The sequence below is a fragment of the Sclerotinia sclerotiorum genome, genomic scaffold, assembly GCF_000146945.2.
Source record: "Sclerotinia sclerotiorum 1980 UF-70 scaffold_8 genomic scaffold, whole genome shotgun sequence".
Taxonomy (NCBI): Eukaryota; Fungi; Ascomycota; class Leotiomycetes; order Helotiales; family Sclerotiniaceae; genus Sclerotinia; species Sclerotinia sclerotiorum.
Genome location: NW_001820828.1, coordinates 1,266,604 through 1,293,231, shown reverse-complemented (window position 1 = coordinate 1,293,231; position 26,628 = coordinate 1,266,604). Strand labels below are relative to the sequence as shown.

General features: G+C 42.4%; 13 protein-coding genes across 13 annotated transcripts; 6 read left to right on the top strand and 7 right to left on the bottom strand.

Moving 5' to 3' along the window:
* Positions 1 to 865: 865 nt before the first annotated feature.
* On the top strand, positions 866 to 2,310 carry SS1G_06808 (hypothetical protein; the record flags this gene model as incomplete). Its single annotated transcript, XM_001592517.1, has 2 exons — positions 866 to 1,427; positions 1,475 to 2,310. 2 exons carry the CDS (start codon positions 866 to 868, stop codon positions 2,308 to 2,310), a joined length of 1,398 nt encoding a protein of 465 aa, XP_001592567.1.
* Positions 2,311 to 2,608: 298 nt separating this feature from the next.
* SS1G_06807 (mannose phospho-dolichol synthase) lies at positions 2,609 to 3,420 on the bottom strand (the record flags this gene model as incomplete). The annotated part of the gene is made up of 2 exons (XM_001592516.1): positions 2,609 to 3,239; positions 3,311 to 3,420. The coding sequence occupies 2 exons, from the start codon at positions 3,418 to 3,420 to the stop codon at positions 2,609 to 2,611; spliced, it is 741 nt and encodes a 246-aa protein (XP_001592566.1).
* Positions 3,421 to 4,207: 787 nt separating this feature from the next.
* SS1G_06806 (hypothetical protein) lies at positions 4,208 to 5,138 on the bottom strand (the record flags this gene model as incomplete). Its single annotated transcript, XM_001592515.1, has 2 exons — positions 4,208 to 4,908; positions 4,973 to 5,138. The coding sequence occupies 2 exons, from the start codon at positions 5,136 to 5,138 to the stop codon at positions 4,208 to 4,210; spliced, it is 867 nt and encodes a 288-aa protein (XP_001592565.1).
* A 497-nt stretch (positions 5,139 to 5,635) lies between these two features.
* On the bottom strand, positions 5,636 to 6,676 carry SS1G_06805 (hypothetical protein; the record flags this gene model as incomplete). The annotated part of the gene is made up of 3 exons (XM_001592514.1): positions 5,636 to 5,794; positions 5,844 to 6,077; positions 6,134 to 6,676. The coding sequence occupies 3 exons, from the start codon at positions 6,674 to 6,676 to the stop codon at positions 5,636 to 5,638; spliced, it is 936 nt and encodes a 311-aa protein (XP_001592564.1).
* Positions 6,677 to 7,020: 344 nt separating this feature from the next.
* SS1G_06804 (hypothetical protein) lies at positions 7,021 to 7,963 on the top strand (the record flags this gene model as incomplete). The annotated part of the gene is made up of 3 exons (XM_001592513.1): positions 7,021 to 7,121; positions 7,177 to 7,481; positions 7,686 to 7,963. 3 exons carry the CDS (start codon positions 7,021 to 7,023, stop codon positions 7,961 to 7,963), a joined length of 684 nt encoding a protein of 227 aa, XP_001592563.1.
* A 3,296-nt stretch (positions 7,964 to 11,259) lies between these two features.
* On the bottom strand, positions 11,260 to 11,528 carry SS1G_06803 (predicted protein; the record flags this gene model as incomplete). The annotated part of the gene is made up of 2 exons (XM_001592512.1): positions 11,260 to 11,378; positions 11,483 to 11,528. The coding sequence occupies 2 exons, from the start codon at positions 11,526 to 11,528 to the stop codon at positions 11,260 to 11,262; spliced, it is 165 nt and encodes a 54-aa protein (XP_001592562.1).
* Positions 11,529 to 12,881: 1,353 nt separating this feature from the next.
* Positions 12,882 to 13,756, bottom strand: SS1G_06802 (predicted protein; the record flags this gene model as incomplete). Its single annotated transcript, XM_001592511.1, has 3 exons — positions 12,882 to 12,972; positions 13,300 to 13,496; positions 13,718 to 13,756. The coding sequence occupies 3 exons, from the start codon at positions 13,754 to 13,756 to the stop codon at positions 12,882 to 12,884; spliced, it is 327 nt and encodes a 108-aa protein (XP_001592561.1).
* A 604-nt stretch (positions 13,757 to 14,360) lies between these two features.
* SS1G_06801 (predicted protein) lies at positions 14,361 to 14,837 on the top strand (the record flags this gene model as incomplete). Its single annotated transcript, XM_001592510.1, has 2 exons — positions 14,361 to 14,492; positions 14,592 to 14,837. The coding sequence occupies 2 exons, from the start codon at positions 14,361 to 14,363 to the stop codon at positions 14,835 to 14,837; spliced, it is 378 nt and encodes a 125-aa protein (XP_001592560.1).
* Positions 14,838 to 15,343: 506 nt separating this feature from the next.
* On the top strand, positions 15,344 to 17,155 carry SS1G_06800 (hypothetical protein; the record flags this gene model as incomplete). Its single annotated transcript, XM_001592509.1, has 1 exon — positions 15,344 to 17,155. The coding sequence occupies one exon, from the start codon at positions 15,344 to 15,346 to the stop codon at positions 17,153 to 17,155; it is 1,812 nt and encodes a 603-aa protein (XP_001592559.1).
* Positions 17,156 to 18,478: 1,323 nt separating this feature from the next.
* On the top strand, positions 18,479 to 20,594 carry SS1G_06799 (predicted protein; the record flags this gene model as incomplete). Its single annotated transcript, XM_001592508.1, has 4 exons — positions 18,479 to 19,672; positions 19,870 to 19,895; positions 20,148 to 20,502; positions 20,589 to 20,594. The coding sequence occupies 4 exons, from the start codon at positions 18,479 to 18,481 to the stop codon at positions 20,592 to 20,594; spliced, it is 1,581 nt and encodes a 526-aa protein (XP_001592558.1).
* Positions 20,595 to 21,990: 1,396 nt separating this feature from the next.
* Positions 21,991 to 22,529, bottom strand: SS1G_06798 (hypothetical protein; the record flags this gene model as incomplete). Its single annotated transcript, XM_001592507.1, has 3 exons — positions 21,991 to 22,254; positions 22,309 to 22,433; positions 22,499 to 22,529. 3 exons carry the CDS (start codon positions 22,527 to 22,529, stop codon positions 21,991 to 21,993), a joined length of 420 nt encoding a protein of 139 aa, XP_001592557.1.
* Positions 22,530 to 22,790: 261 nt separating this feature from the next.
* Positions 22,791 to 24,101, bottom strand: SS1G_06797 (hypothetical protein; the record flags this gene model as incomplete). The annotated part of the gene is made up of 1 exon (XM_001592506.1): positions 22,791 to 24,101. One exon carries the CDS (start codon positions 24,099 to 24,101, stop codon positions 22,791 to 22,793), a length of 1,311 nt encoding a protein of 436 aa, XP_001592556.1.
* Positions 24,102 to 24,423: 322 nt separating this feature from the next.
* SS1G_06796 (hypothetical protein) lies at positions 24,424 to 26,254 on the top strand (the record flags this gene model as incomplete). Its single annotated transcript, XM_001592505.1, has 2 exons — positions 24,424 to 24,651; positions 24,752 to 26,254. 2 exons carry the CDS (start codon positions 24,424 to 24,426, stop codon positions 26,252 to 26,254), a joined length of 1,731 nt encoding a protein of 576 aa, XP_001592555.1.
* Between the last annotated feature and the right edge of the window lie 374 nt (positions 26,255 to 26,628).

Below are 26,628 nucleotides of genomic sequence, written 5' to 3'. Positions count from 1 at the left end.
TTTGTTCGCCGCAGTCACAGCCAGCATTTTACCCCAAGACTATTGCATTTTAAACCTTTCTATATCCAAAATGTATCACTTTCCAGGATTGGATTTCCCTTAAACATTGTCTGCGGCACTTTCTACAATTTTCATGATATAGCATGGAAGTTTAAGCTTTCGGTCTAAATATTCCAAAACATCTCATGCATGATGGACGTCGTCTGAGCCTTGTTACTTCGACAAGGGATATTGAGCACTTGCGTTCTTGTACCTCAATGACCTTAGTACCGTGATGTTATAGAATTTTGAAAGGAGTGCAATGATCTGATCCGTCACATGGAATTATCCGGATGTCACAGTATTGTATTGCCGACACTTGGCGAAGAGTGGGGTTATTCCGTACTTCACGACTTCATGTAGGAGCAAAGTATTCTCACCCCGATAGAGCTTAATTAACCTGCAATCTGATAATCATTCTGGTTTGCACTCGATAACATACTTTTGCTACGAACAAAATCAATGATTTGCACTTGGGTACCAATATTTCTTGCAGTAGTACAAACTGCAGTTGATGCTGCACAAGCGAAACATCGACTACGCTCTAGTGCTTTCGCTATCCCCGGATCGCCTCTGTTGGCGTAATCGAGGCAGGTGGCTTCTACGAAGAAGATAATGGAAACTATAGTATAGTACCATAAGGAAGCCTGCAAATGTCCCTAGTTTATTCCTCTGAAGATTATCCCAAGCAGCCGCTTGTGGACTGGGACTTATTTTCAGTACCACAGATAAATGCTGGGAACGACGGATACACTATGCACGAGGAAAAACTCTTGGTGGATCTTCAGCATTAAATGCGTTGTCGTATCATCGTGCTACCTTCGGGATGTATCAAAAATGGGCTGAGATTGTAGGAGATGAAAGTTTTACTTTTGAAAATCTACTTCCATATTATAGGAAGTCATGTCATTTGACTCCACCGGATACTGAAAAGAGAAATTCAACATCTGCAACTGTTTTATACGACCATAGCGGCTTTTATAACTCTATTGGAGGTCCCTTGCAAGTTTCCTGGAACAATTGGGTTGATCCCACGATAGAAGCACTTGCACAAGCTGTGCAGTCTATTGGCCTTCCCGTAAGCACAGATGGTTTTAGTCGTGGTTCTCTCCCAGGTCACGGTGTTTGGGTACCTTCCACCATCGAACCAAAGCACGCTGTACGATCATCTTCACAGTCAAGTTTCTTAAAAGAGGCTATTGAGAATACAGATATTATGGTTCATGCGCACAGTCAAGCATTGAAGATTCTATTCGATTCTGATTCACCAAAAAGAGAAAATGCTGTCCAGGTAACGACATCTGGATTCGAATATACTATCAAAGCGACAAAAGAAGTCATCATATCAGCAGGAGTTTTTCGCTCGCTGCAGCTACTTATGGTATCTGGTAAGAGCAGTTCTCAACTTTACATGTACTATGCTAATTTGGAGAAGAAATTGGTCCGCGAGCTGTACTCGAGCCTCAAAACATCTCATTGATTTCAGAACTTCCAGGAGTCGGACAAAATCTTTGGGATCAAATCTCATTCACTGTACTAAATCAAGTGAACACATCAAGTGCCGGAAGTATTGTAGCGAATCCAGACAACTCTCCTGAGATTTTACAACAATATTTCGAAAATGCCACAGGGTCGTACAGTTCAGCGGCTGGATACCTATCTTTCGAAAGGATTCCAGAAGAACTGCGAGCGAATTTCTCACAACAAACAAAATTATCACTAGAATTCTTCCCATCTGACTGGCCGGAAGCAGAACACGTCGGAGCAGGTTTTGCAGGTGATAACTTTACTACTACAGGTGCCTTTGCTGGATTTCTCACAGCGCCCCTTTCACGCGGGAATATTACTCTCAGCAGCGCCAGCATGCTGGATCCACCAATAATCGATCTAGGTTGGTTGAGCAATCCTGCAGATTCTGAATTCGCCGTAGCGATATTCAAACGGGTTCGACAAATTTGGGATAGCGATCTAGCTAAATCTATTAAGATAGGCTCTGAGATTCTTCCGGGATTAGCAGTACAAACAGATGAAGAAATTTTGGAGTATATTCAACAGAATTCGGCACCGATGTGGCATGCTAGTGCAACGTGTGCGATGGGGAAAATGGGAGATGTGAATGCTGTTGTGGATTCGAGGAGGAAGGTGTTTGGGGTAGATGGGTTGAGAGTGGTGGATGCTTCGATTTTTCCTTTTGCGCTGCCGGGTCATCCTCAAGCTTCTGTTTATATGATTGCGGAGGAGATTACGGATGATATAATGACTTGGAGATAGGTTTGGAAGGGAATTCAAGAGTTTTTTAAATTGAGCTGATTATTATCAAAAACCAGGATATTAGCAAAAAAGAAAGATGCCAAAGATCCAAAGATGACGATAGAAGTACCACACAGCTTAAACAACATGCAACCACTCGACTGCTGAGTGAAAAGAAGTTTCATTGTCAAAATTGCACCAGTCCAACCATATGATAGTATACATCATCGAATTCCCAGTACTAGGATCCGACCATTATAGATCCCAATAAATCCACCAACTCCACCATGCATACAATATATCCACGTACACCTTAAACCTAAACCTTCATCCACAAATTCAAGACACCCTTCGCATATTCCACAATCTCATCACCACCCAATTTACTCTCTCCATAAACACGATCCACAAAACTGATGGGTACTTCTGCAACCGTACATCCCATAGCCTTAGCTCTGACCATCATTTCCATCTGGAAAGTGTATCCTTTACTCTCCGTACTTTCAATGACCTTCTGCAAAACCGCCTTTTTGTATAATCTGAAACTACCCGTCAAATCGCTAACCCCTGGTCTTAAAACTGTATCCGCAAATAAATTGGCTCCCCTCGATACCAATTTTCTCTTCAAATCCCATCCAAATACACCTCCATCACCAGCATATCGTGTACCCGTAACAATATCATATCCACCATTTGTAGGTAACGTCTTTTGTTTCGCGATCATTTGAGAGATAAATTTAGGATGGTGAGAGAAATCCGCGTCCATGATAATAACGTAGTTTCCGGTAACGAATTGAAGACCATGAACATATGCGGTTCCGAGACCAAGTTTTCCAGCGCGAGCTTTGAGAAGAACATGAGGTGAATAAGCTTTGGCGAGCTGGTTGGCTACGATTTGTGTTCCGTCCGGAGAACCATCGTCGACGATGATGAGTTCCCAATCGAGTCCTCTAATGTTCAATTAGCTACTGTCCTAGACATAGACACGCGCAAAAGTGCAAGAGTATCGGCGCAAACTTACTGCTCGGTGAAAGTGCGATTAAGGAGCCATGTAATAATGGGAAGATTGCGACGTTCATTGTAGGTAGGAAGAATTACGGAGTATTTGTCTTTGGTTGCTTTTGGGGCCATTTTGAATGATTATTATTGTGGGTGAAGGAATGGAAATGTCGAGATTCAATCGTGATTATTCAATTAAAGGTGTATATTGTAAAGGAGCGTGGTGTTGAATTATCGTGGTGCTTGATGAATCCGGGTGCACCGTGTCCACAATGTTGACTTGTGGTTGTGGTTCGCTTAGTAAGCATGTCACCTACATCATTGGCGCGGCGTCAATGTCGACGATATTGAGAATTCAATAGGCAATTAATTGAACCAATATTTTTGGCTAAGCATGTGGAGGTGTGATCTCGGAGGCTTACATATTTCTGAGCAAAAATTCATCAGCATATCCGAGATCAATGAGATGAGGAGTCCAAAGCTAAGTGGCTAAGAACTCTTGTTTGCAGCTCTTCACCTAGCTGAGCCGCCTAATCAGATCCAGCTAGAGTCTTCCCGTCTTCTAAGTATGGAATCAGGGCAACCTACTGCAAGCGCTAGTCGTGTATACAATAAATTTTATCTTCTCTCTAAGGGACTCTCTGTACTTGGACTTTCAAATCACCAAGGTTTCATCAGTTCATAGAAGATAGAAGATATTAGCCTCCCATTTATCTTTCCCGTCCATTGCCTTAGTCACATGGAAGTTACCTGCTAGTAATGTGATTTGAGACCTGCCTACATTCAGGGGCAATGCTGAACTGGAAAACCACATGATTTGATGAGCCAACATTTGAATCGACCGAAAACAGGGCTCAAGAAGTATGTACCAGAATTTAGACACAGATAAAAATACATCATCTTCATTATCTAAACACCCCTACATATTTCTCCCTCCCGTAACCATAATAACCTGCCCAGTCACATATCCAAACAACGGACTCGCCACGGCCAAAATACTTCTCGCCGCCTCCTCAGCCGTCCCCGCCCTCCTCAATGGAATATCCAAATTTGCATCCTTCGCCTGACTCCCCTGACCCTTCGGTATCCCCAGCGCAATTTTCTCACCATCAGGCGTCGTCACAAAAGCCCCCTCTTCCTTCGCAGCAGTTAATCTCGTCAATATATGTCCAAACGCCACACTATTACATCTCACTCCAAACTTCGGACCCCATTCCTTCGCAATAACTTTCGTAAGTCCATTGATCCCCGATTTAGCAACCGCGTAATTGGCCTGTCCGGCATTACCATGCACGCCGGATGTAGAGGATATATTTACTATAGATCGAGGTTCGCCATCAGTGACGCGGAAATAAGGAGCAGCTTCCCGGATGAGTTTAAAAGGGGCGGTATTGTGGAGCGCGAGAATATTTTCCCATTGTTTGTCGGTCATTTTGTGAATTACGCCATCCCAGGTATATCCGGCATTATTTACTATTATATGTATTTTTCCATTTCCAAATTCTGCAGCTTTTTTGACGAGAACTTTGAGGTATTCGGCATCGAGCATGTCGCCTGGAACTGCGATTGCGCGGCCACTTTGCGTGGAATTTATTTCATCTGCGACGGATTTTGCTTTGGCTAAGATGGTGCATGGGTCAGTGTTTGCTGCTAATGAGACCCGGGGAAATTTGGAGGTACAAACCGCCATCTATATCAGATACAATCACTTTAGCTCCTTCATTAGCAAAGAGTTTCGCAGTTTCAGCACCGATTCCTTGGCCAGATCCGGTGATTATAGCTACTTGACCAGCAAGCAATCCCTTGGGGTAATTGAGATGGCCAGCAATTTGGGCTACACGAGATGCCATTGTACAGTTGTCAAATTAGTTAGGAGTAGAGACTGAGGTGTAGTAAGAACGGAGGAAACCTTTTAATATGTGTGAGGTATACGGGTGTTTAAAGTTTAATGCGGGGAACGCGAGCTTCCCCAGATTTTGGTTGCCGGACCGAGGCATGTTTCTATTTTTGGATTCTGAGGTACTTGTCATCCCAACCTTTCAATGCTTGACTTCACTTCTATTGGCTGAAGTCTAGTATCTTGTTTTATATAATAATCTAGTTCTAGTTCTAGTAATTGTGAGTTTTGAATCTATCCTGCAGTGATGCCATTTTCTCACTTCGAATACCACGATAAACCATCTTCATTTAAACACCGTCACCCCTATGCAAGCTTACTCTCCGCGACTAAATTGTCGCTACTATTAACCGGTGGTGTTAGTTCAAACTTTATTTGCAGGGGAATAATGTTTACTGCAACATCCGAATTGACAAATCCTGCGATATAGCATTGCCAAAGCGTCACCATTCAACATTTCAGGCCAAGACCATTGTGATGATAATCGAAGCCTATTGCCAAGCCATACAAATGGGATGCAGCAGCTGCAAGAACGAGCATATGAAATATTTGATGAGAACTTCCCCAAATATCATAAGAGCCCGGCGATGTCCTTTCAGGCCATCGAGCCTAATAAAAATCAGACAACCGTTCTTGAAGATGACTTTGGGAAGCTTACCGCGTATAATGAAGCACCAAGAATATATAGAAAGCCTTCCAATAGTAACCATGTCAAACCGGACCGTTCGCGCATTTCATGGAATCCATTAATTTCTATCCCATGCAGTATTGGAATGACAGCCCCGCAAAGTGCTAGAGCCACGAAGATACCCGCCCGATAAGGTCTCCAAGTAGGAGTTCTGAACCTTTCAAGCATGACTACAACTGCACAGAACCCTCCGAGTACACCCGTCTAGAAACATATGAGCAATGGGTATTTGAATGCACTAGTATGTAGAATAGACTTACGACTGTGGAGTAGAATTCGAACAAATGTGGATGACAGTACAAACCATAAAAGATCCCGGGAATGACACTTCCGGTGATAAGAAAAACAATTCCCAAGTAATCCAACTTATTGCCAAACCTAGCAACAGTTGGAGAATGATTAGAAATGGTATGATAAGTCCCTGACATCCCAAGACATAATGCAGCTCCTGCAAAAAAGCAACTGAATGCTAGAACATCCGCTGTCTCTGCAGATGCATACCTAGGTCTAATGGTCGCATATAAGAAATAACCTGAAAGTGTAAATACTACAGCTCCAATTAAGTGTGAATAGATATTGACTGATTCATTGTGGATGTAAACAAGAGATGCGAATGACTTGCGGAAAGAAGATGTTGCGGGGCGGTAACCAGATTTGATGTAATGATTGTCTTGTTGCCAGGAAGGAAGATCATCCCAAAGTACCGTAAGGGCTCGTTCGACTTTTCTTTCGATATTTTTAGCAGTTTCGGAAAGAAGTTCTGTGGTTGATGTAGTTGATGGTCTTCGTTGACGGGTAGACATTTTGACGGGTGTGAGTGAGCTGGCTGATGGATGCTTGTGATATCTCTAAAGTAGAAGATCGAACCAATCACTTTTGATAAGACACGAGCAATAAAGTCAAGGGCAGATCCAGGAGAGAACGAAATCTGCCATTTTGATGGATGAGCATTAAATAATAAACACAGGTAGTGAAGTCATAGCAGATTCATCAAAAATAATGTTGGGAGTTCCTTCTTAAAGCAGCAATTGCTAATGAGGGGCATTGAAGCGAAGCCGAGATGTTGTTCATTTTCCTTCACGCATGTGAATTATAAACATCAGTCACATCTAACAAGCATCGCTGTCCAAATTTGTTCTCTTCTTCGATGTCGACCAAAGGCGGTCGAAATTCATCATGGAGTCGGCTGAAGCCTGCAAATCAGGATATTTTTGAGGAGATGGGATTGAGATCCAAGGGAGACAAACAGTAGGTCGTTGAGCCAATCTTATCTCTCGCCTTTATTTACTTACTACCCCTCTAGGCTTCTTGACTACAAAACACAAGAACGTTTCTACAACAAGATCGTCGAAAGATACATGCTATTCGCAGCCGATGCTCGCCGAGGAGACGAATTAAATCGAAAACTTGCACGTCTGAATATTTCACAAGAAAATGGGAATCGCGATCCTGCTCAACCAGTACCAAACCCCGCAGACCTTACCAATAGTAAAGCCGATACAAACGAGCTGGATGCTATAACAATGGGAATGAGAAAGCTTCGAGAAGGAATTGTGGCATCGAAGAGAATAGATGATTTCTCAATTCAAGCATACATATTTTGCATACGTTTGTCAATATTATTGAAGCATTGGGAATCGTACCATCCAGCGATGCGCCATCTACTTCAAGTGATGCACCCCAAGCATCCACTGTCGAGCACAGAGCTTCAGGAATTTGCTGGATATCAAGTGCTAGATTTGGCTTGTAGACAATCGGATCTGGCAAAGGCATTCTCTATTAAACTTACACTTGGGTTGCGAGACTCGAAAGTCGACGAAGTTTTAAAGGCTATTGCTCATGATAACTACTTTTTGTTTTGGAAGGTGAAAAGGGGGATGGATGGGTACAAAGCAAAAATTATGGAATTTGCAGGGGAGGAGATGAAGTTGCATGCTTTGAAGTCGATTGGAAAGACATATCTCAGTATTGACTTAGATTCCCTGGAGCAACTTACCGATTCGAATTGGACCACTCTGACCAAGGTGTATAACGTGGGATGGCAATTAGAAGGGACGAAGGTTGTTATTCGAAAGCCGAAGCCACGTTGAAAGTACATTTACCCGTACGACATTATTATCTTCACCCGATTTTTGGAATATATGAAGCCATATTATTATAGGTATGTTGGCCTGACACCCGCGTCTTTTACTGGCTGAGATCTAACAATTTCAGATCAGATCAGTTGGGTTTGATCGCGACCATAACTATTGATGGAAATTCATTGTCAGCATGAGCCGCGTAACGTCCACGTGTAGTATACGTAAAGAACACTGTGTGGGATTTGTACCCTGCTTCCGATTTTCGTGATCGCTGTATTCGGCGGCTGTACGATTCTGATTGATATTCCCATCGTTATATGAACCATATGAACGTATTGGGAGTAACATCAGTATACCACATTCACCGATTAGCAGGTAATCGCATGCCACGGGCCATGATCCATCTGATGCGGATGTCAAATTATTCACATTCGATATTATGAGAGCTTACAAGAATTTTCTGATAAATACGGTTCGAAGGATGGACGGAAAGGGCAGGGGCATGAAGTATCGTACAAAGCTCGAGGGGATGATGAATACTTGCGAGAGGCACATCAGTATAACAAACGAATGCAATACCCATTCTACAAATTACATACTTGAAATCGTAAATTAGCCCTCGATAACAATATCTGATCTCAGGGTGAATCCAATTCATCACAAGTGATGATTGTCTAGTTGTTCATAGACACTTGATCATCAACTAGGAGCGGTGAAATGTATATAGACGCTATAAACGTCTAATTATCGCTAATTGGATGAACTAATGTCCTATTTGAGCCTCACTTGCGAAAAGCTCAGATATTTATTATCTAACATCTAATTGGCTGGAAAGATTAGCCACACTTACTCAATGGTTCGAATCCGATTATCCGGAAGTTGTCCGTCCTTCAGTGGATGCTTCGCCGATCAATCAATTTTCATGCTCCAAATTGTATATCTTTCGGAAAACACGGGTGTAATGGATCACACGTCGATCAAAGGACAAATGATCAACATCAGCAATGCATTCGTAAAGGGAGGAGAAGAAAGAGAGGATATTTGCGATCAACATTTTGGAAATTTGAAAACATGCCGTGGCTAGTCTCTCAATGCACCTAATTTATACTTTTGAATTCCAAATATTCTAACACGTGTCGGCAGAGTAGCTTCAAACCCAATCCCTATAAGGCGCCCTAATTAACACGTGCAATTGGTGAAATCCAAATGACCTATGTCAGGTGTATCCAATTACATTCCACCCATCTATGTTTGTTGCATATCTCCCAAAATCTCATTTGACATGTCAGTAAATAGTCCCTTTCCATCAGTATTACTATTCACATATGATTGGTGTATAAACCCAAGGATTATACGACAACAGGGGAATGTGCAGTACCAAGCCACTTCTAAACGAAAAAAAAGGATCATACGCCTCCTCATGCACAAAACAAGCAATAGCTAGCGAAAGATCTAGACCCATCTAAATCATGAAATTCGTATCACTGATCGCTCCAAAGAAAAAAAAAATCAGGCCATGTTGGAAGATCATTGGAACCACGATTTAATGAAATCTCCCAGTTTGGGACATATTTTAAGCCAGGCGACCGTCAAAATGTCTTTGTTGCATATCGTATGAAGTGATCAGTTGTCTTTTCTTTCTTCTTTGGGATAAGAAAAGTCTGGGGCGTGATATTTTTTGGGTTGGACTGCGGATCTGCACAGGAAATGTTGTGGTGTAGAGTCAAGAAGGAGACACAAATTGGGGATTGTTGCACATCTTATAGAAGGATCAACGATGAACACTTCTCCTTCTGGTAATATACGATTTCTTGGGTCAAGAGTCTTGGGTAATCTAGAGCGAGAGATTTCCCAACTGTTGCATATCTCAAATTATACGATCGTCAACCGTGGATTCCCCTTTTGGGACCTTCTCGCCTTGCAACTCGCGACAGTCAGGCCAAGATCACAACGCAAAACAATTTGTTGCACACCTGAAATGGGATCGCCACTCTAGTCTCCCAAACAAGGAGTGTTTCTTTCGAGGAGATACACTGTAAGGCTTTTTGTTGCAAGTCTTAAAAACTTGATGTTCTTCTAAAATCGCCCATTTTGGCCCAATCGCCGAAACTTCTTTTTCAACGCCCCCGAATCAAATATCCATTTGTTGCAAACCTTATGGCTTGATCTCCTTCATTCTTCTCCCAATTTAGAATTCGTCCGAGAGGAACAGACGCCGGACAAATATTTGTTGCACGTCTAAAATCTGGGATCGTCTTTCCAAATCTCCCAATCTAGATACACGGAGATTCATCGTCTATAGCCTCGGGGAAATACTTTTGTTGCAGACCTCAAAATTCTCGATCTTCTTCACTGAATCTTAAAGGGGACTTAAGTTCCGACGGCTTTCACGGCGAATTTCTTGGACCACGGGTTCCTTTGAAGCTTTGTTGCATGTCTGAAAATTGACGATCGTCCATGAGTTTCCTATCTAGGCGGAAGCTCAAATGCTTATTTTTCCATCCTTTGTTACGGACTTCGTCGCTTGTTATCTCCGGTCATGTCTTTTCTGCTACACATAAACTCATTCTCTTTGGTACAAATCATTCTTTGTTGCAAATCTAATCGCTTGTTCTTGTCCGGACATCCCAATTCTGCTACAGCTCGGCTACATGAAATTCTGTTCTGTATATCAATTTCCTACTTGCTGTAAGATGTTACATTCAATACTGTATCTTCTCCGGACCTTCCCTTCCTGCTACAGCTCGCGCATGAATTGAGTCTTGCTCCTAATATCAATTTCTCCTTCGTTGCATATCTAATCGTTTGATCTACCCCGGATATTCCATTTCTGTCACTGCTCGCCTACAACTACACATTACTGGAGTAAAATCTTCATTCTTTGAAAATTGTTGCATATCTAATCGCTTGATTCTTCATTCAATCCAATTTCGGGGCAGCTCGCCTGTGCTCGGCTGTCAGGAAGGCTTTGTTGCAGATCGCATTAGGTGATCGATCGGCTGTGGAGATTAGCCAGTTTGATCACGGGCTCTCCGTGTTTTAATTCTGAGGGATTCTAGGCCCAAATTTTGAGGTAACGATGTTGGTTTTTTGTTGCGTCTCGTAAAATCAATCATTTCCTATTCAAGTGTATACGAAATTGATGTAGTGAAAATTGAAGTCTGTTTGGTTGTCTTGTTGCATGTCTGAAAATTGATCATTACTGTTTTGGGTATCGGAACACCCCTTTGTGCTCGGCGTTACACAACGTTCCTTCCTTATGCTGCTTTCCTTCGTGTTGAATTAATTTGGATGCATGTACATTCTTAATAAAGCACAACGGGGCCCAAGGCATACATATCACTTTCATTGACTATATTCGGCCTCGGGTAATACGCTAAAGATCCTTCTGTACGAGTGTTTTTCTCGTTCCAACCATAGGCATCTAGAATCCTTTATTTTTACTATTCATCCTATGTGCAAGAGCATCGTAGTGACTCCATATATCTCGGTACCGATACATTTGGAGCAGTATTGCGTTATGAGTACGTTTGCTTACGGTACCATCAAGTGGTTCCATATCTTGATGAACCATCCTTATTGAATTGTACCTACCTATTCTGGTATTAATATTGACAATGGTCTATGAAGTATCCTTTTCTATAGTCTCAAATGCACATCTACCTACGCAATGGGATCAATGATGTATTCCTCACCAAATATACAACCAAGAAGGCTTATGGTGGCATGAGTACAACACCAACCAGTCCTTCCCGAAACAAACATATATTGGAAAGCCAGATTTATCACCCACGATTTAAATCTAGGCGCTGGGGATATCATTCTAGTAACTCTTAGCGTACAGTAAAGTGCTGCCTCTTCAAGAAAAACGGGGTGATTGCTACTTATTAGATTACCTTCCTGCGAAAATGCCATTGGACAATGTAATTGAGTTTTTATACCCTTGACATTCTACCGATATAAGATCTTACAATCTGCGTCCTACCTATCTATCGGAGAGGGCAAGTCTGGAAGGAATACCCTGAAGGAAAACTTGTTATGACTAGTAAGAGGGCGGTTAGGAAGCTTTGTCGGACTAAAATGCCGTGGATGCAAAGATATTGACAAATGCAGTGAAAATGGCACGATGTATGCGAGGGTAATTGCATGGATAGAAGTCATAAGGGCTAAACCGTCAGGCCAAAACCGGCTCTTAATATCTAAATGTAGGTATGGGGAGTAGGGGGAATGGGATTATGGGAAAGAAAATTGTTGAGTGACATTCAATCAGGTGCAGCTCTCTTGGAGACTTCGAGTTCCAGGGAAATGCAGATTGGGAGAACCGGCCAAAGATTTCATGCAGACAAATGCTAAGCCTAATATTTACACTGGAAATCCTACTTTGCCTCACGATATCGAGTCTCAGCTGTGAGTTCACATCGCAAAAAAACGTTTGATGTTGGTCAGACGAAATTCGACGCAGCACCGCGGACACAACCAATGAATTGATGGAGAAATGTTTAAGTATGCAGGCACAGTCTCCGCGCAAAACAATGTTCGAAAACCAAGACTGGGGATTGCAATTCGAAAATACACAAAGAGATACAGATTCAAATAGTGCCAGCCATCTGCTGCGTTCAAATATGAGATTCCCCAAAATGCCACCCTGTCGTATACTGTGTTATTGCCTTCTTTGCTCCCAAGCCAATTGAGACGATGTACATCATACCCTAGGTAATTTCGAAGAAAGGAGAACTGAGCCAAAGGATCATTGAGGAAGCCTTAGTCGATCTCATAAAATATTCGATAAGAAAACCAACCAAAATAAGAAATAGAAATATTAGACCTTGAGGTGCATCTTTGAGGATCATAGCTAGTAGATATATATTAGTTGCCCTGGTCATTGTCTGTAGATGTGATGTAAAACCCACCATAACCCTTCATGAAATTACGCCACGAACTCCTCGGCAAGATATGGGGTCGAAAATCTGACGATATTTTTATATTTTGGAATGCAATATCCAGATACCCTTCTTGTTCTAGAGTTCGTATCACGTTAGTTAATATGGATCCTAGAGCGGGGTTCAACTAGCGTGAGCACTCACCAATTCTTTTATTCCCTGCTGTCTCCTTTGCTGTTTCCTTTGCTATCTCAAGATCTTCTTCGGAAAGTTCCAACGACTTGTCAATTTCGATAAATCTTCAACGCACAGCACGTGTAATGTTGTCCAGCAAATAGCCCAAAACTTCATCCGTGGGGTCGCCCAGGAAGTTTTCCTTCAATTCTGCGAGCGTTTCATCCACTTTATCAACTGAACAACGTATTTCATATAGACGACCGACGAGTTCTTCGCTCGAAATCTTACGATCGAGTATACGACGCTTCAGTCCTTTCAATGAATCTTGCCATTTTTGTTCGACAATTCTTGCTTTCAAGAATGGGATCAATTCTCTCCACTTCACCACCGCATCCGAATCCTTGCATACGGCCTTGTTGAGGTCTTAAAGAGCTTGGAGTAGATTCCATAAATATATCGAGGTAATAGGATGCGTGGCGAAGAATCTACTGCTGAATGTAAGTTCCAATAACCATAGATCGTAATCATCTATAATGTCCGCCGGCGGCGGGCATGGTTTATGACGTGTAGATATCTGCCACGATGCAATACGCTCTCGCCATTCAGGTTGATAAATATCAGGAGCGTTTGCACTTGGATGCGAATCGAACCATCTCGATATGGCTTTTTGCGTTGCTCTTTGCTGTTTTATTCGTTCGTTGTTTACCCGATGCTTTAACTCTAATCCATAATAATTGAAAGGCATCTTGTATTGTTGGTTCGTCTCTTCTTCTATTTTAGATAATCCAAATTTTTCTTCGAAACTTTTGCGTACGGGAGATGTGCGTTTATAGTCTTCTCACATTGCCCCGGTTTTGCCTCGTCGTTTGCATTTCGAAGTTGTTGTGGAAGTCGTCTAAACGCGCTCGTATTGGGGCCGAAGAAAGTCAGCTTGTGGCGCATTGCCAAAACAGTTTTCACTCAAGGAGTCACGGAAGAGACCACAGAAATCGAGTGTTAACCTTAAACATTTCATAGTTTTCAGACATGCATGTTACGGTTGCTTAAAAACACCAATCGTGTCAATCAGCGATGCCCCTGATTGGTTCCCATAAGGGTCACCAGCCTCCTGAGCATCGTTACATGAGATGGTGCAATGTAAATCCGTATGATTAATCATCCTGAGGAAGTCGCCTCAATCCGAACATGCCTTTATTAGCTCTTTCGATTGGAATCTTTTCGTATCATCGTTCTCTTTCCAGACTTACTTATCATTGCTATATTATCAAGCGACGGATTTAGAATCACGAATGCAACTTCTATCCCTATCTTAGTGCTTGTGCGATGGATGCTATCTTTTTCGCGAGAATATGGAAGGGCTAGATCAAGCCGTTCTCAAAGCTTGCACAGGGCCATCATCGGATTACTTTGATGGAAGAGTCAAACTCTTGATCACTTTGGCTAACGATAAGTTGGCAAACTTCTATGCGCCGTGGGGTGTGGTCGTCGCTAGCTTCACGAGAGATCGCATACCTCCTCATACTGAATTACACAAATTATGAGACGGATTGGTTAGTTAACTTTTGCCATGCATATCATAGCATTGGACCAGTCCTACATCTACCGTTGTTCTTCTCGTTCTTAAAACCTGGGCAACAACCCAAGGTTTTGGATGTGATGAAGAGGAAGTTGCAAGCCATCTCACAGCAACGGCAACGAAAATGAATACATCTCAACCACTACCAGACAGACTATTGTGTGCATATGTGGCATTGGAACCCACAGATACAGAAGAAGAGTCTTTAGCGGAATTAGGATTATTACCCCGCAAAGCCAATACTAAATAAGTCGACGCCCAAGTTTTCGCGACTCAAGTACCGGTAGTCGGTGTAGAAAAGAATGAATCATGCTACACTTAATTACGATTTCCCTTTTTCTGGAATGATTACCTAATTTTTACTCAAGCTTTCGGGGAAGAGAACATAGGAAAAGATTTCGGACTCTCTAGATAGTTTCAATTTGCCTACTATGGAATGCTATTTTATAATCTTGTCACTAAAAATAGCATCATTGGCAGTGCAGTAGAATATTCTACTCCCTATTGATACACTAAAGGAGAGAATGGTATCAAAACTCCTGCTAGCTAGGAGGCTGACCTAAATGAGTAGATATAAAATCTCCAAAATCTCAGCTGACAATTAGATGGTTGCATTGCTTACAATCTTATGTCCCTAGATCATGCAGCCCCGCGGCACATTCCGCAATCTTGGACGCAGAGCCTCGAAAGAAAATGCTTGGGTCCAGAACCTTACATTCCTACGAATGAACCAGCGAGAATGCAAGAATACCTAGTATGCCAAACTCCAATCCAAACAGCAGAGCGGTAAATCCGGAACCTGTACAGGACCTTAATCGATACAATACTTCCCAAGAGCCATTGATTCTCGCAGATAACGTTCGAAACCGTCTACGAAATCTGATTAATTCAGCTGCACCGCAAGGGGTTGGAACTTATGTGTACAAAGATATCAATTACAACGAGAATATTCGAGTTTTACGAATTTTCCCTGGTATGAAAACTTCGCCAATTTGTTGCGTTTTGCTACCCAGCGTGCTGCCAGATGCGAACCACAACATCAATTCAAAACTGGAGAAGCTCGAGTACACGGCTTTATCCTATTGTTGGGGCAATGGTGACCCAGTTGACGAAATCTATATATACAAAGAAACTGAAGCGAATCCAGAGGGCTCAGAAGCGAGTTCATTGCCTTTTGATACGAGGCTTATTCAGAAAAATCTCAAAGAGGCACTTTTGCAGCTACGATCCGAGCACGCGGTGGTTAATCTTTGGTGTGATGCTTTATGTATCAACCAAGCAAATAAAAAGGAGAAAACCGCACAAGTTGCACGAATGCATGAAGTATATATTCACGCGGAAAGAGTTTGTGTTTGGTTAGGAACAAATGATGATCAAATGGGGGGAACAGACGGTCCTAGACGCACATTTTATTTCTTGGAGAAGATTCTAGATCTGAACGTATTGGATCAGATTGTCGATAGGCAAGAAGATAGGGAAGATTGGATGCTCATTATTAATTTAATGAAGAATGATTGGTTCAGGAGGCGATGGGTTATACAGGAACTTGCACTCGCGAAGAACGCTTGGATTCGATATGCAGATCAGGAGATTAAGTGGTCGGAGTTTGCTGATGCGATTGCTTTATTCATGACCAAGTTTCCGAAAATGAAACAAATTCTCAACTTTGAGAGTTTGAAAAGGCCGGGCGAGTACCTCGGTGCTCTGGACGCTCGCGCATTAGGCGCTAATACATTAGTCACTGCCACCTCTCGCTTACTTCGTAGATCTGACGATGGACGAATCGAGCAACCATTATTGAGTTTGGAAATCCTTGTCTCTTCACTACTTTTGGCATTTGAAGCTACTGACCCAAAGGATACGGTATTTGCAGTTTTATCTATCGCTAAAGATACTTGGAAAATGGATTCTGAGCTCGATATAGGAAGACGATGGCTGGATTCCGAAAGACGACCCGGTATCTTTAAATCCCTATTGGTTTTATTCAGGTATTACGTTTGGCCATTTATTAATCTACTCACCACCTTATTCCGTCCACCGTCAAATTCCTCAATGATAGTTTTGGACCCACGCATACAGCCTAACTACCAAAAATGTATCTCGGATGTGTGTGCGGATTTCATGGAATACTGCATTGAGAAGTCCAAGTCCCTCGATATTCTCTGCCGACATTGGGCTCCTAGACCTAACTTCAGAACGTTAACCGCGCGGGAAAAACTACAAAACACGAAATCTTCACGCGAAGACAAAAAAATGCCTTCCTGGATCCATAGTATCGAGCGCTACGCGTTTGGCTCTCCGAGGGACGCGGAAAATGGAAGGATTAATGGAGATAGTTTCGTAGATGGATCGAGTCGTTCTCGATATAATGCATCGTTTGGCCTAGCACCCCGCGTCCACTTTGGAAAGAGAAATCGTTATGATCCTAAAAATGACATTTTCGATCCCGCAAACACAGAAGAACCAGATGTGAAACGTTCCCATGTGAAAACGCAAGAGAATAATCAATTACCCCCAGATTTGATGGTGCACCTATCTGGTATCGGAGAGCTTGTGCATATTTTCTAGATATATTTCTACCACTCGATCCATCGGGGGATTGGAACATAAATGATCTGAGAACGCTAAAGAATACACTGGCGGCCATGCTTAAATTTATGGACCGGGTTCAAGCTGTGGTTTGGAGAACGAGGTTCTATTTGACGAGTGGGGTAAAGGGAAAGGTGTTGTTTGGATTAATGCCGAATGAGGCGAAGGAGGGGGATGTGGTTTGTATATTTTTGGGGTGTACAGTGCCGGTTGTTGTGAGAATAGAGGATGAGGGTGGGAAGGGAAAGGGGGGTTGGACGTTTTTGGGGAGTGTTATGTTCATGGGATGATGGATGGGGAGGCTGTGACAGGGGATTGGCCAAAGAAGTTGGAAGTGTTTAGATTGAGGTGATAGAGTGAGTAGAACTTTATGACATGACGTGGTATGATATAGAACGGAACAGAACGGAATAAATCAGTTGTTAGGTGTATTATTGGTTCTACTATATGTTATGATAACCTTAGATACCCATTTACTACTAGCTTAGGCTTCGGAAGACACACACATGTGATGTCATATTTTAATACAGGAAAAGATATTCTCATACATCAAACTGTAATGAGGTGGAATGAAAATGTCACTCTGAATTTTAAGTGAAAATCTCTAATTTTCCGTCTAGTCTCATTTGATATCCACTTCCATAGTGTCTTACTGAAAAATTGGAAAGCAAGTCATGTTATTGATGTCGATAAAGAAGATTCACAGTGTCATTACTAACCTAATTGTTAGACATTGGTCATATTGTTTTGTTGATTGATAGCCAAATACACTTCCCTTGTGGTACTTGTGGTTCATAAATTGAAAGTTCTTATCCCTTTTACATGTTCCAGTCTGCAGCTTCAAAATTGACAAAGACAGCAACTTCTTAACAACGCTATACCTTGGGCATCAATCACTTCTAGAAAACAAAGACCCCATCAGGACAACAAAGCTCCACATAGAGAATTTAGAACGCAAATTGACTATCAAAAATTGGTGTTAAGTTCTTTATGATTGTTATACTTCCTTAATATAGACTGCATCAAATGTTAGTTTCTCAATTATCTTGCATGTCTCAAATTCGAATGTTTGACTCGTAATACTCAACTATATCGAAAATAGAGCCAGTACTGAGAGCGGCTTCTATCTATGTTCGATCATGGTTTGAGTGATAGGGATTTCGCGGTGAACCAAATCAAACACAACATTGCACAACCTGCTCTTTTGCAACCGAATTTCAAGAATCTTGAACACTCGTTGTTTGATTTGCTCTTTTAATTTCGAACTTCATAGCTGTAACGCGGATAATTTTATCGAAAGTTATGGCGCAGCCTGCAAATCCAGACAATGTGTGGGATCGGACTAACAAGGTCGTGGAAATTCTCGGAGATGAAAATGTTGACAAGGCAGCTAGAAAGAAATTGGCGGCACTTTTTTCGGACATCGAAGCCGATATAGAGGCTCACGTAGGCGATCAAGTAGATGAATCAATTCTCGACTATCAAAACCTTCAGCAGGCTTCTGAAGATAGGGACGCGAAAAGGAAGGAATTGAATGAGGCAAAGGGCGCAGCACAACTGGAAAAAGATCGACGGAAAACGTGGTTTAAGGATGTTGCCATACCTACTGCACAACATTTGCGTGCTATCCGTGAATCAACTATACCTATTCGTAATAACAAATGGCGAAAGAACAACGCCGGACTCACGAGCCAAAATATCAAAATCTTAACTGTGCTTGGCTACGGTGGTTTTGGTGCAGTTTACCTTATCGAAAATACCGACACTAAGGCTCGGTATGCAATGAAGTTCCAAGGTCTACGAGAAGAAGATGATGGCATCGAGTGGAGCAAAAAGCCTGGATTTACCGGTGCACGAACTCCCCCCCTTACCCCCTCCTCTGAGGCCTCAAAATTATCCGAGAGGATAATGAAAGAACGGCATTTGTTGACTAAACGGTTTAATGAAACAAAATGCTACTTGCGTTATATACGATCTGGTCACCCTTCCATCTGCAGTATGGAAGCCTTTTTCGATCACCGAGGTGGTGGAGAAATCTTCAGTATCAGCGAAGATATCGCTCATGGGCACATCTTCGAGTATTGTGACTGGGGCAATTTGGAAAATCTTGTTGATAAATATTATGAGACACCACGCTATGGTGTGAGGAGGCGAGGAGACAAGAAAAAGTCTTCTAGACCGGAAGGAATGCCACCATTATACAAGCATGCAGCAATACCTGAAGCATTCATTTGGCATGTCTTTTTGCAGTTAATGGACGGCCTTTCTTTCCTTCATGGCGACCACGAGCTCAACAAGCAAGACGAGTTTCACCGACGTAACCAAATCATTTGCGTCGATATCAAGTTAGATAATATATTTCTAAAAGACTCTGGGGTTCCAAACACATATCCAACGGTAAAGATTGGGGATTTTGGAGAAGCTCTATATGTGCCTTACGGAGAATCTCGCTGGCAAGACGCGGGAACGACCCTTACAGCACCGTCTGATGAACCTGTAAGCATAATCAATTCGTTGAATTTTTTGTCCTTGAAGCTTAATTTGTGTTTTCCCAATATCAAACTCTACTTCTGAGCTTCCTCCTTATATACACTCCTTTTTCTTTTCTTAATGTAACACCCGACCCCTCATTTTTTTCATTTCCCTCCAAAGTTTCGCCTTGAGAAGCAATTACTGACTATCCAATCTGGCAGTGGTACAGCGCCAAATATGATGTTTGGTGCGCAGGAATAACATTATACATTATGACGCATTCTGGCAGACAACCTAATAGAATTGACGATACTTTAAATGAAAAGAATGATTTATCGATAGAGCCGAGATGGACTAGGCCCGATGCACACCTTTCTCAAACACTCTGTAGAGAACTTGAAAGGCCAATAGAAATGGATATGGAAAAGAGGTGGACGGCGATTAAAATTTTTAACCGTATAAAGCCAATGGCTGAAGAAAGGATACGTTCAACGTATAGGGAACTGCAAGACTGGGTAAAACCAGACTTGTCGAATGATAATTTCAATGACGGGTATCTTGAATGGGTTCAAGGGGGAGGAGTCCCTAGTGATTATGAAGAAGATGTTAAGGATGATGAGGAAGATAATGATGATGATGATGATGCCGGAGGTGGCAGTGGTGATAGTGAAAAGCATGCAGAAATTCCAGACCCGCCCGCCGCTCCCATTTCCGAAAAACAATCATCAAAAAATCAACGAGAAGAGTTGTCAAAAAGGCGACGGGAAGAAGAGGAGCGAGGAAAAGAAAACCTGCCGCCTGCGAGGCCCTCAAAAAGACGATTGACTAGGTACCGAAAACTCCGTGCTTACCGGGTATGATGTATGTTTGAAGTTAACTTTTGGTCAGCTCATTCAAGTAGTCATATCCTATAGCACTAGCTAATGCAGGAGTGCTATAGAATTGATGAAATTTATTTCAATCGGTCCAACTGTTAAGTTTTAACAATGATTTGTATATTTTGTGGAGGTTTAGTATTCTCAAGCAATGGGATGTTTATGTAATTATACATCTCCGTATTTGAGAAACTTTTGCGCCGAAATGATCACCACCGATGAATGAATTGGGGTCTCGTGTCACACCTTGGTTGCTGCGTGTTTGTTTGGTCGTCATAATGGGAAAATTGGGAATCCTAGGGTCAATTTAGTCTGATCATATTATCAATCAGTATCATAATTTAGTCATTCTCCTTGGATGCTTGTGAACTATAGTTGTCATTACCCGTATTCCAATCTCGCTTATTTCGTATGAGCAAAGACGCAGATTAGACGAGTGGTATTTTGTAAAAGAAAGCTTGATGTAGGATATGTGGTCGGTTTTGGATCCTAACTTATGGCCAAGGAACTGTATAGCGATGTCAATGGCTAGATGCAGGTTTGCGGGGTAATCTATCTGGGAGGGTAGTTTGCGGCTTATTCTACATCCATACCTGTACCTTTCAGTGTGTTTTGGACAAGTATTTGCAGCATAAATAAGAGATCCATTATTCGATATCGCTTTCCACAAAAAGATGTACGCGCCGATTGTGTCGAGATTTCTGAATACAATGTCCCAGATCAAGACACTGCCAGTTATTATCACATGACTTGGCTTTTTGTGTACAGATGTGCAGCTCAAAAGCATGCAAATTAAATCCAGTTTGATTGAAAAGATTTGTAAGCATACGTTATTAATCTGCACCCGGACCACACAAGCTCAGCATCTGCTACATCGGACTGCCTGTGCAATTTGACTGCTTTAAGATTTCCATTCTTTGCGCCGAAGATGTATCAGTCGTTCAGATATGGTGAGTAAATAGCACAGGACGTTTGCCGCCGTTGAGATTGAAATACCGGCATCAATATATGCACAGGGTTCCGTCCAAGATAAGAGTCGAGACTGTCGAGCTACTGAAAGGTAGCCGAGTAATGGGCCATGAGACATCGTCGGAATGGCTATTAATGGGTAATAAAACCAGGAGAAGAAACTGTAAACATGAATGGGCAATGTGAATGATGAATGGGAAGAAACTTTGAGCTTGTTACACAAGGTATTTCATGTGTATCATGCGAATGGGGCCACCGGTCTTCAATACTTGCCTACTGGCCACGGGGCGAAAGAGATAATGCTACAATTTGATGAGGCTGAAGTAAAAACTTCAAAATAATAAGAACAGTGAGACCATAGATTAATGATGGAAGACATTCTGGATGATAATTTCAGACGTACCATGAATTAAGTACCAGCACTTCATTTGCTGACGGCCTAGGTATACATAGACATACACAAATTTTTTTACTCCCAAATTTCCTCCAAACTCCTCATTACTCTCCATTCTGCTCTCCGCCACCGCCAATCGTCCCACCTGCTTGCTTCCAACTTTGAGCCATCGCCAAGAAATTCGATAATTTCTTCGTCTGTTCATCATCGGCAGGGAAAACATAATCAACATATTCCTCATAACTATCATCATCAAGCTTTCTTCTTCTCTTCGTCTTTCTTGGCATTTGTTTCTGTACTTTCTCAATATCTTCCTCTGTACCATGAGTACGTTCGAAAGAGAGATGAGCATTGAGGAGAGAAACGCGCTGTAAAATTGTTAGAGGTTGAGTTAGGACATCTGAAGTAATTTTGTAACATACCTCTTCTTTGAGATCCTTATCTTTCATGCTCTTCAGAGCACGTTCGAAAATCTTGCGTGCACGTGTCTTTGCAGCCTCACTAACTGGCTTCTCCTCATCTTCCTCGGTCTCTTCCTCATCATCATCTGGGACGTTAATCTCGAAATGTGCATAACTGATCCAGACCTTCACATGATCTGTCTTCTCCAACAATCTCTCGTATAGATGTCTGGTACGATCATATTCGCCTTCTTCTTCCTCAAAGTCAATATACGCTTTCCATAACAATTCAGGCATGTCAAGAACTTGTTGACTAATTGCCAATTCAAAAATCGCACGCGTACGTTCAAGATCATCTAAACCTCTTTCGAGTTCAGCAAATTTGATCCAAGCTTGACAATTGGCTGGGTTCCCATTCAATATGTTTCTCATAAAGGGTGCGACATCTCACGAATTCGAAAAGTTTGATCTCTAGCTCAACATAGCCTTTGAAAAGTTTGTCTTTAGGACACATTCCCGATGGCTGTTCCTAAAGTTTTTCTCGCGGCTTGGAGTTGCTGTTGTCGAATCTCGAATTGAGCCTTCATAAGCCAGATCTTGGCAAATGTGAATTTCTTGTGAGGTATTAATTTCAGACATTCTTGATAGATCTGTCTCGCTCGCTCAACATCCTTCGATTCCATCTCCTCCCAAATGGCATAAAAAATCCACAGATATATATAACGCCTCCAATGTCTCTTCTCCTGGGTTGGTGGAATTTGAGCAATAGCTCTTTCGTAAACATCTCGAACTCTATCGACATCTCCAGAAGTTTCTTCCAATCTGGCATAGTCGAACCATGCATCGTAATTTTTGGGATTTTCCTTCACTTGTTCCTCATATTGAACTCGGCGTTTCGAAATAATCACATCCTCCACACCTTCACGATCACCGAATTGTTTCTCGAAAGTAGTATAAGCCTTATGGAGAGAAGTAGACTTCGATCGTGCCATACGATCTAGGGCGTATTTGTAGATAGCTCTTGCACGTTCATACTCCTTTAACTTTGTCTCGAATCTCGCATATGCGATGAAGAGCCTTTCATCCATGAAGTCTTCACCCAACGCTTCAACAGCTGTCCCAAATACCTCTCTAACCAAATCACTTGTTCCATACTCTTCCTCAAATCTGGCCCATTTAATCCAGTTTCTTGGTTCAGGATGTACCATGGTAAATCGTTGAAAGATTTCCCTAGCTCTTTGAAACTCCCCATATCTCTTTTCCAATTTGATATAACTACTCCAAGCTGCCTCATCCGGTTCCCAACACATCCATCTTTCGAATACTTGTCGTGTACCCGGGATATTACCAAGCATTTCCTCCATGTAGACATATTTGTACCATAATTTATCAATTCTAGGCAAAATAGTTACCGCACGATCTAACAAATTCCTGGCATGATTGATGTTCCGCGACTTCATCTCCGCCTCGACATATCGAATCCATAATGTAACGGATGTAGAGTCGACATCTAATGCTCGTTCGAAAACGGATCGTGCTCGTTTGAATTCTTTCTGTTCCAATTCCCACTGCGCATATCTCATCCAATTGTTCATATTAATCCTATTCCTCCGCACATAGTCCTCGAACTCTTTTCGTTTTCTGCCTTGGAATTCATGAAGCTCTTCGAGATCAGCAAACCGCTGAGTTGGTGCTTGAAGTCCTGGTTCTTGACGGTCAACAGCTTCACGTAGAAGTTGTTCTGCAGAAATTTGGATGGCGCTGGCGGCCTTATTCTTGACCTTCGGCGGTCCGCGAGTCTGTTCATAATCCATGATGGCAAAATTTAATTTCTCGAAAAACAGCTGGCGCAACTCGATTTCGCGTTGCAACATTGAAGGTATCGCGATGTTCGAAAATATTGCTTATTAATCATATACGTAAATCCGCTAGCGGCCGCTATCCCCGAGCTTGGAGCTCTTTCTCGACTTGATTTTCTCCGAACAGCTACATTCACGCGCCAACTACAAGAAACAGTACGCTAAGATGTCGACTCTCGCAGATGAATTACTACAGGACTTTGAGGATTCTGGATCCGAAGGCGAAGGGGAGGATAATGCCCATCTTTTCGCTGACCCTGAAGAGGTCGCCCTTAGCATGAATGGGAACGCAACGGGACTTTCAGGCGCAAGTGAAATGGAGCTCGATGGCGATGAAGAAGCAGTTGATGAAGATGATGAGATGGTAGGAATGGCCAGTGGTGCTATCGATGTTACAGAAGATGAAGAGGCAACCAAGGCAAAGGTTGAAAAGATGCAGCTTGGTGGAGTAGATGATGTGCGCAGTGTTGCAGGTTTAATGAAAACCTTGGAACCAGTTTTAGAGGTCAGTACCATTTCATTCTTCCCTTCTCTCAAACTTGGAGACCTATGGTTTACATCTACTCGTTCTTGTCCTAGCCCTGACTCTTTCCTCGACTTGACAGAAAATCGCACATTTTCAATCATTGCCTCCTGATAAACAAACAACTTTCGTCGGCTCGGTCGAAGACAATCCAGAATATCATTTATTAACGCAAGCAAACACTCTATCGACATCTATCGATAGCGAAATCATCCTAGTACATAAATTTATACGAGATCATTATTCAATTCGATTTCCAGAGTTAGAAACCTTGGTTACCAATCCTTTGGATTATGCCAAAGTCGTCACTATTATTGGAAATGGACCTATGGATTCGGAAAATATCAAGACACTTCAGACATCAAAGGATAACAGACTTGGTGCCACATTAAGATCTGTTCTGGATGGACCATCGGTTATGATTGTCACGGTCGAGGCAACCACTACAAAGGGTCGAGAAATGTCACCGCATGAACTCGAAAGAGTACTTCGTGCTTGTGATATGACACTCGCACTCGACAGAGCAAAGAAGACATTAACCGATTATGTACAATCGCGCATGAACTTGTTCGCTCCAAATCTTACAGCCCTTATTGGATCCCTCACAGCGGCACAACTACTCAACTTCGCGGGAGGTTTAACAGGTCTAGCCAAAACACCTGCCTGCAACCTTCCTCCTCTAGGCTCCAACAAATCATCTGGAACTGGTTTCGCTACCAACGTTGGAGTCCGCCAGCAAGGATTCCTCTATCACTCACCTATTATTCAAGGTATTCCTAATGATCTCAAAAAACAAGCTATGCGCATCGTCTCTGCCAAAGTTGTTCTAGCCGCAAGAGTTGATCGCGTTCATAACAGTCCAGATGGATCTACTGGTGAAGAATTAAAAGAACAATGTATAACCCGACTCGAAAAGCTTACTGAACCACCTCCGAATAAAGGTGCTCGTGCATTACCGGCTCCAGATGATAAACCCGCACGTAAACGTGGTGGTCGACGTGCTCGACTAGCCAAGGCCGCAACTGCTATGACGGATTTGAGGAAAGCACAAAACAGAATGGCTTTCGGGAAGGAAGAGAAGGAAGTTGGTTACGGTACTGGTGATGGGACTAAGGGTATGGGTATGATTGGACAAGGTAACGACGGACGTATCCGAAATATTCAAATTGATCAACGTACAAAAGCCAAGCTATCAGCTAAGAACAAAGGTTGGGGTACTTCAACACCAATGGGTGGTTCTGCCTCCTCACTTCGTGGATTTGGTCAATCGGCTAGCAATATAGATTTACGAGGCAAAGGTCTAAGAGCGTCTGGCGTTGGAGGATTAAGTACTAGTACAGGAGCTAGCGCAGGAACTGCTAGTAGTTTGGCATTTACGCCAGTTCAGGGATTAGAGTTGGTAGATCCAAAGAGAGTAGCAGAAATGAAGAGAAAGAGGGCTGCCGAAGAAGATAAATGGTTTAAGGGTGGAACTTTTACTCAAATTGGTAATGGTGGTGCTGACGGAAGTATGGGACCTCCTCCCAAGAAAGTCGATTCCGGCGTTGGAAAAATGGGTCCACCTGCTTTGCCAAAGAAAGCTTGAAGAATGTGATCTGAAGTTGTAAGATGGAAAAGGGAGTTCGTGGGAAGGGGCATTTTCATGGCGTTTGGACGGACAGGAGTTTTACAATACCATAACAAGCAGAGCATTTGCATGGCCGATAACTTTGCAAGAATTAAAGAATGTAAGACGTCCAAAATCATGAAATAATTCCTGAGCTGATTTGACCCATATTTTCGCTTGTGGATTTTACACGACTCATTTATTCAGTATGTGTTCAGCGTCATTATTCCGTCATATTGTTCAAGCTGAAGCAATTTCGCATCCTTGCGTTTTACTCCTAGATGTGAAGAGAACTTGGTTCGATGGGAAAGCATGGGTTAAGCTGGTGGAGGCTCATCCTGCCATTATGATAC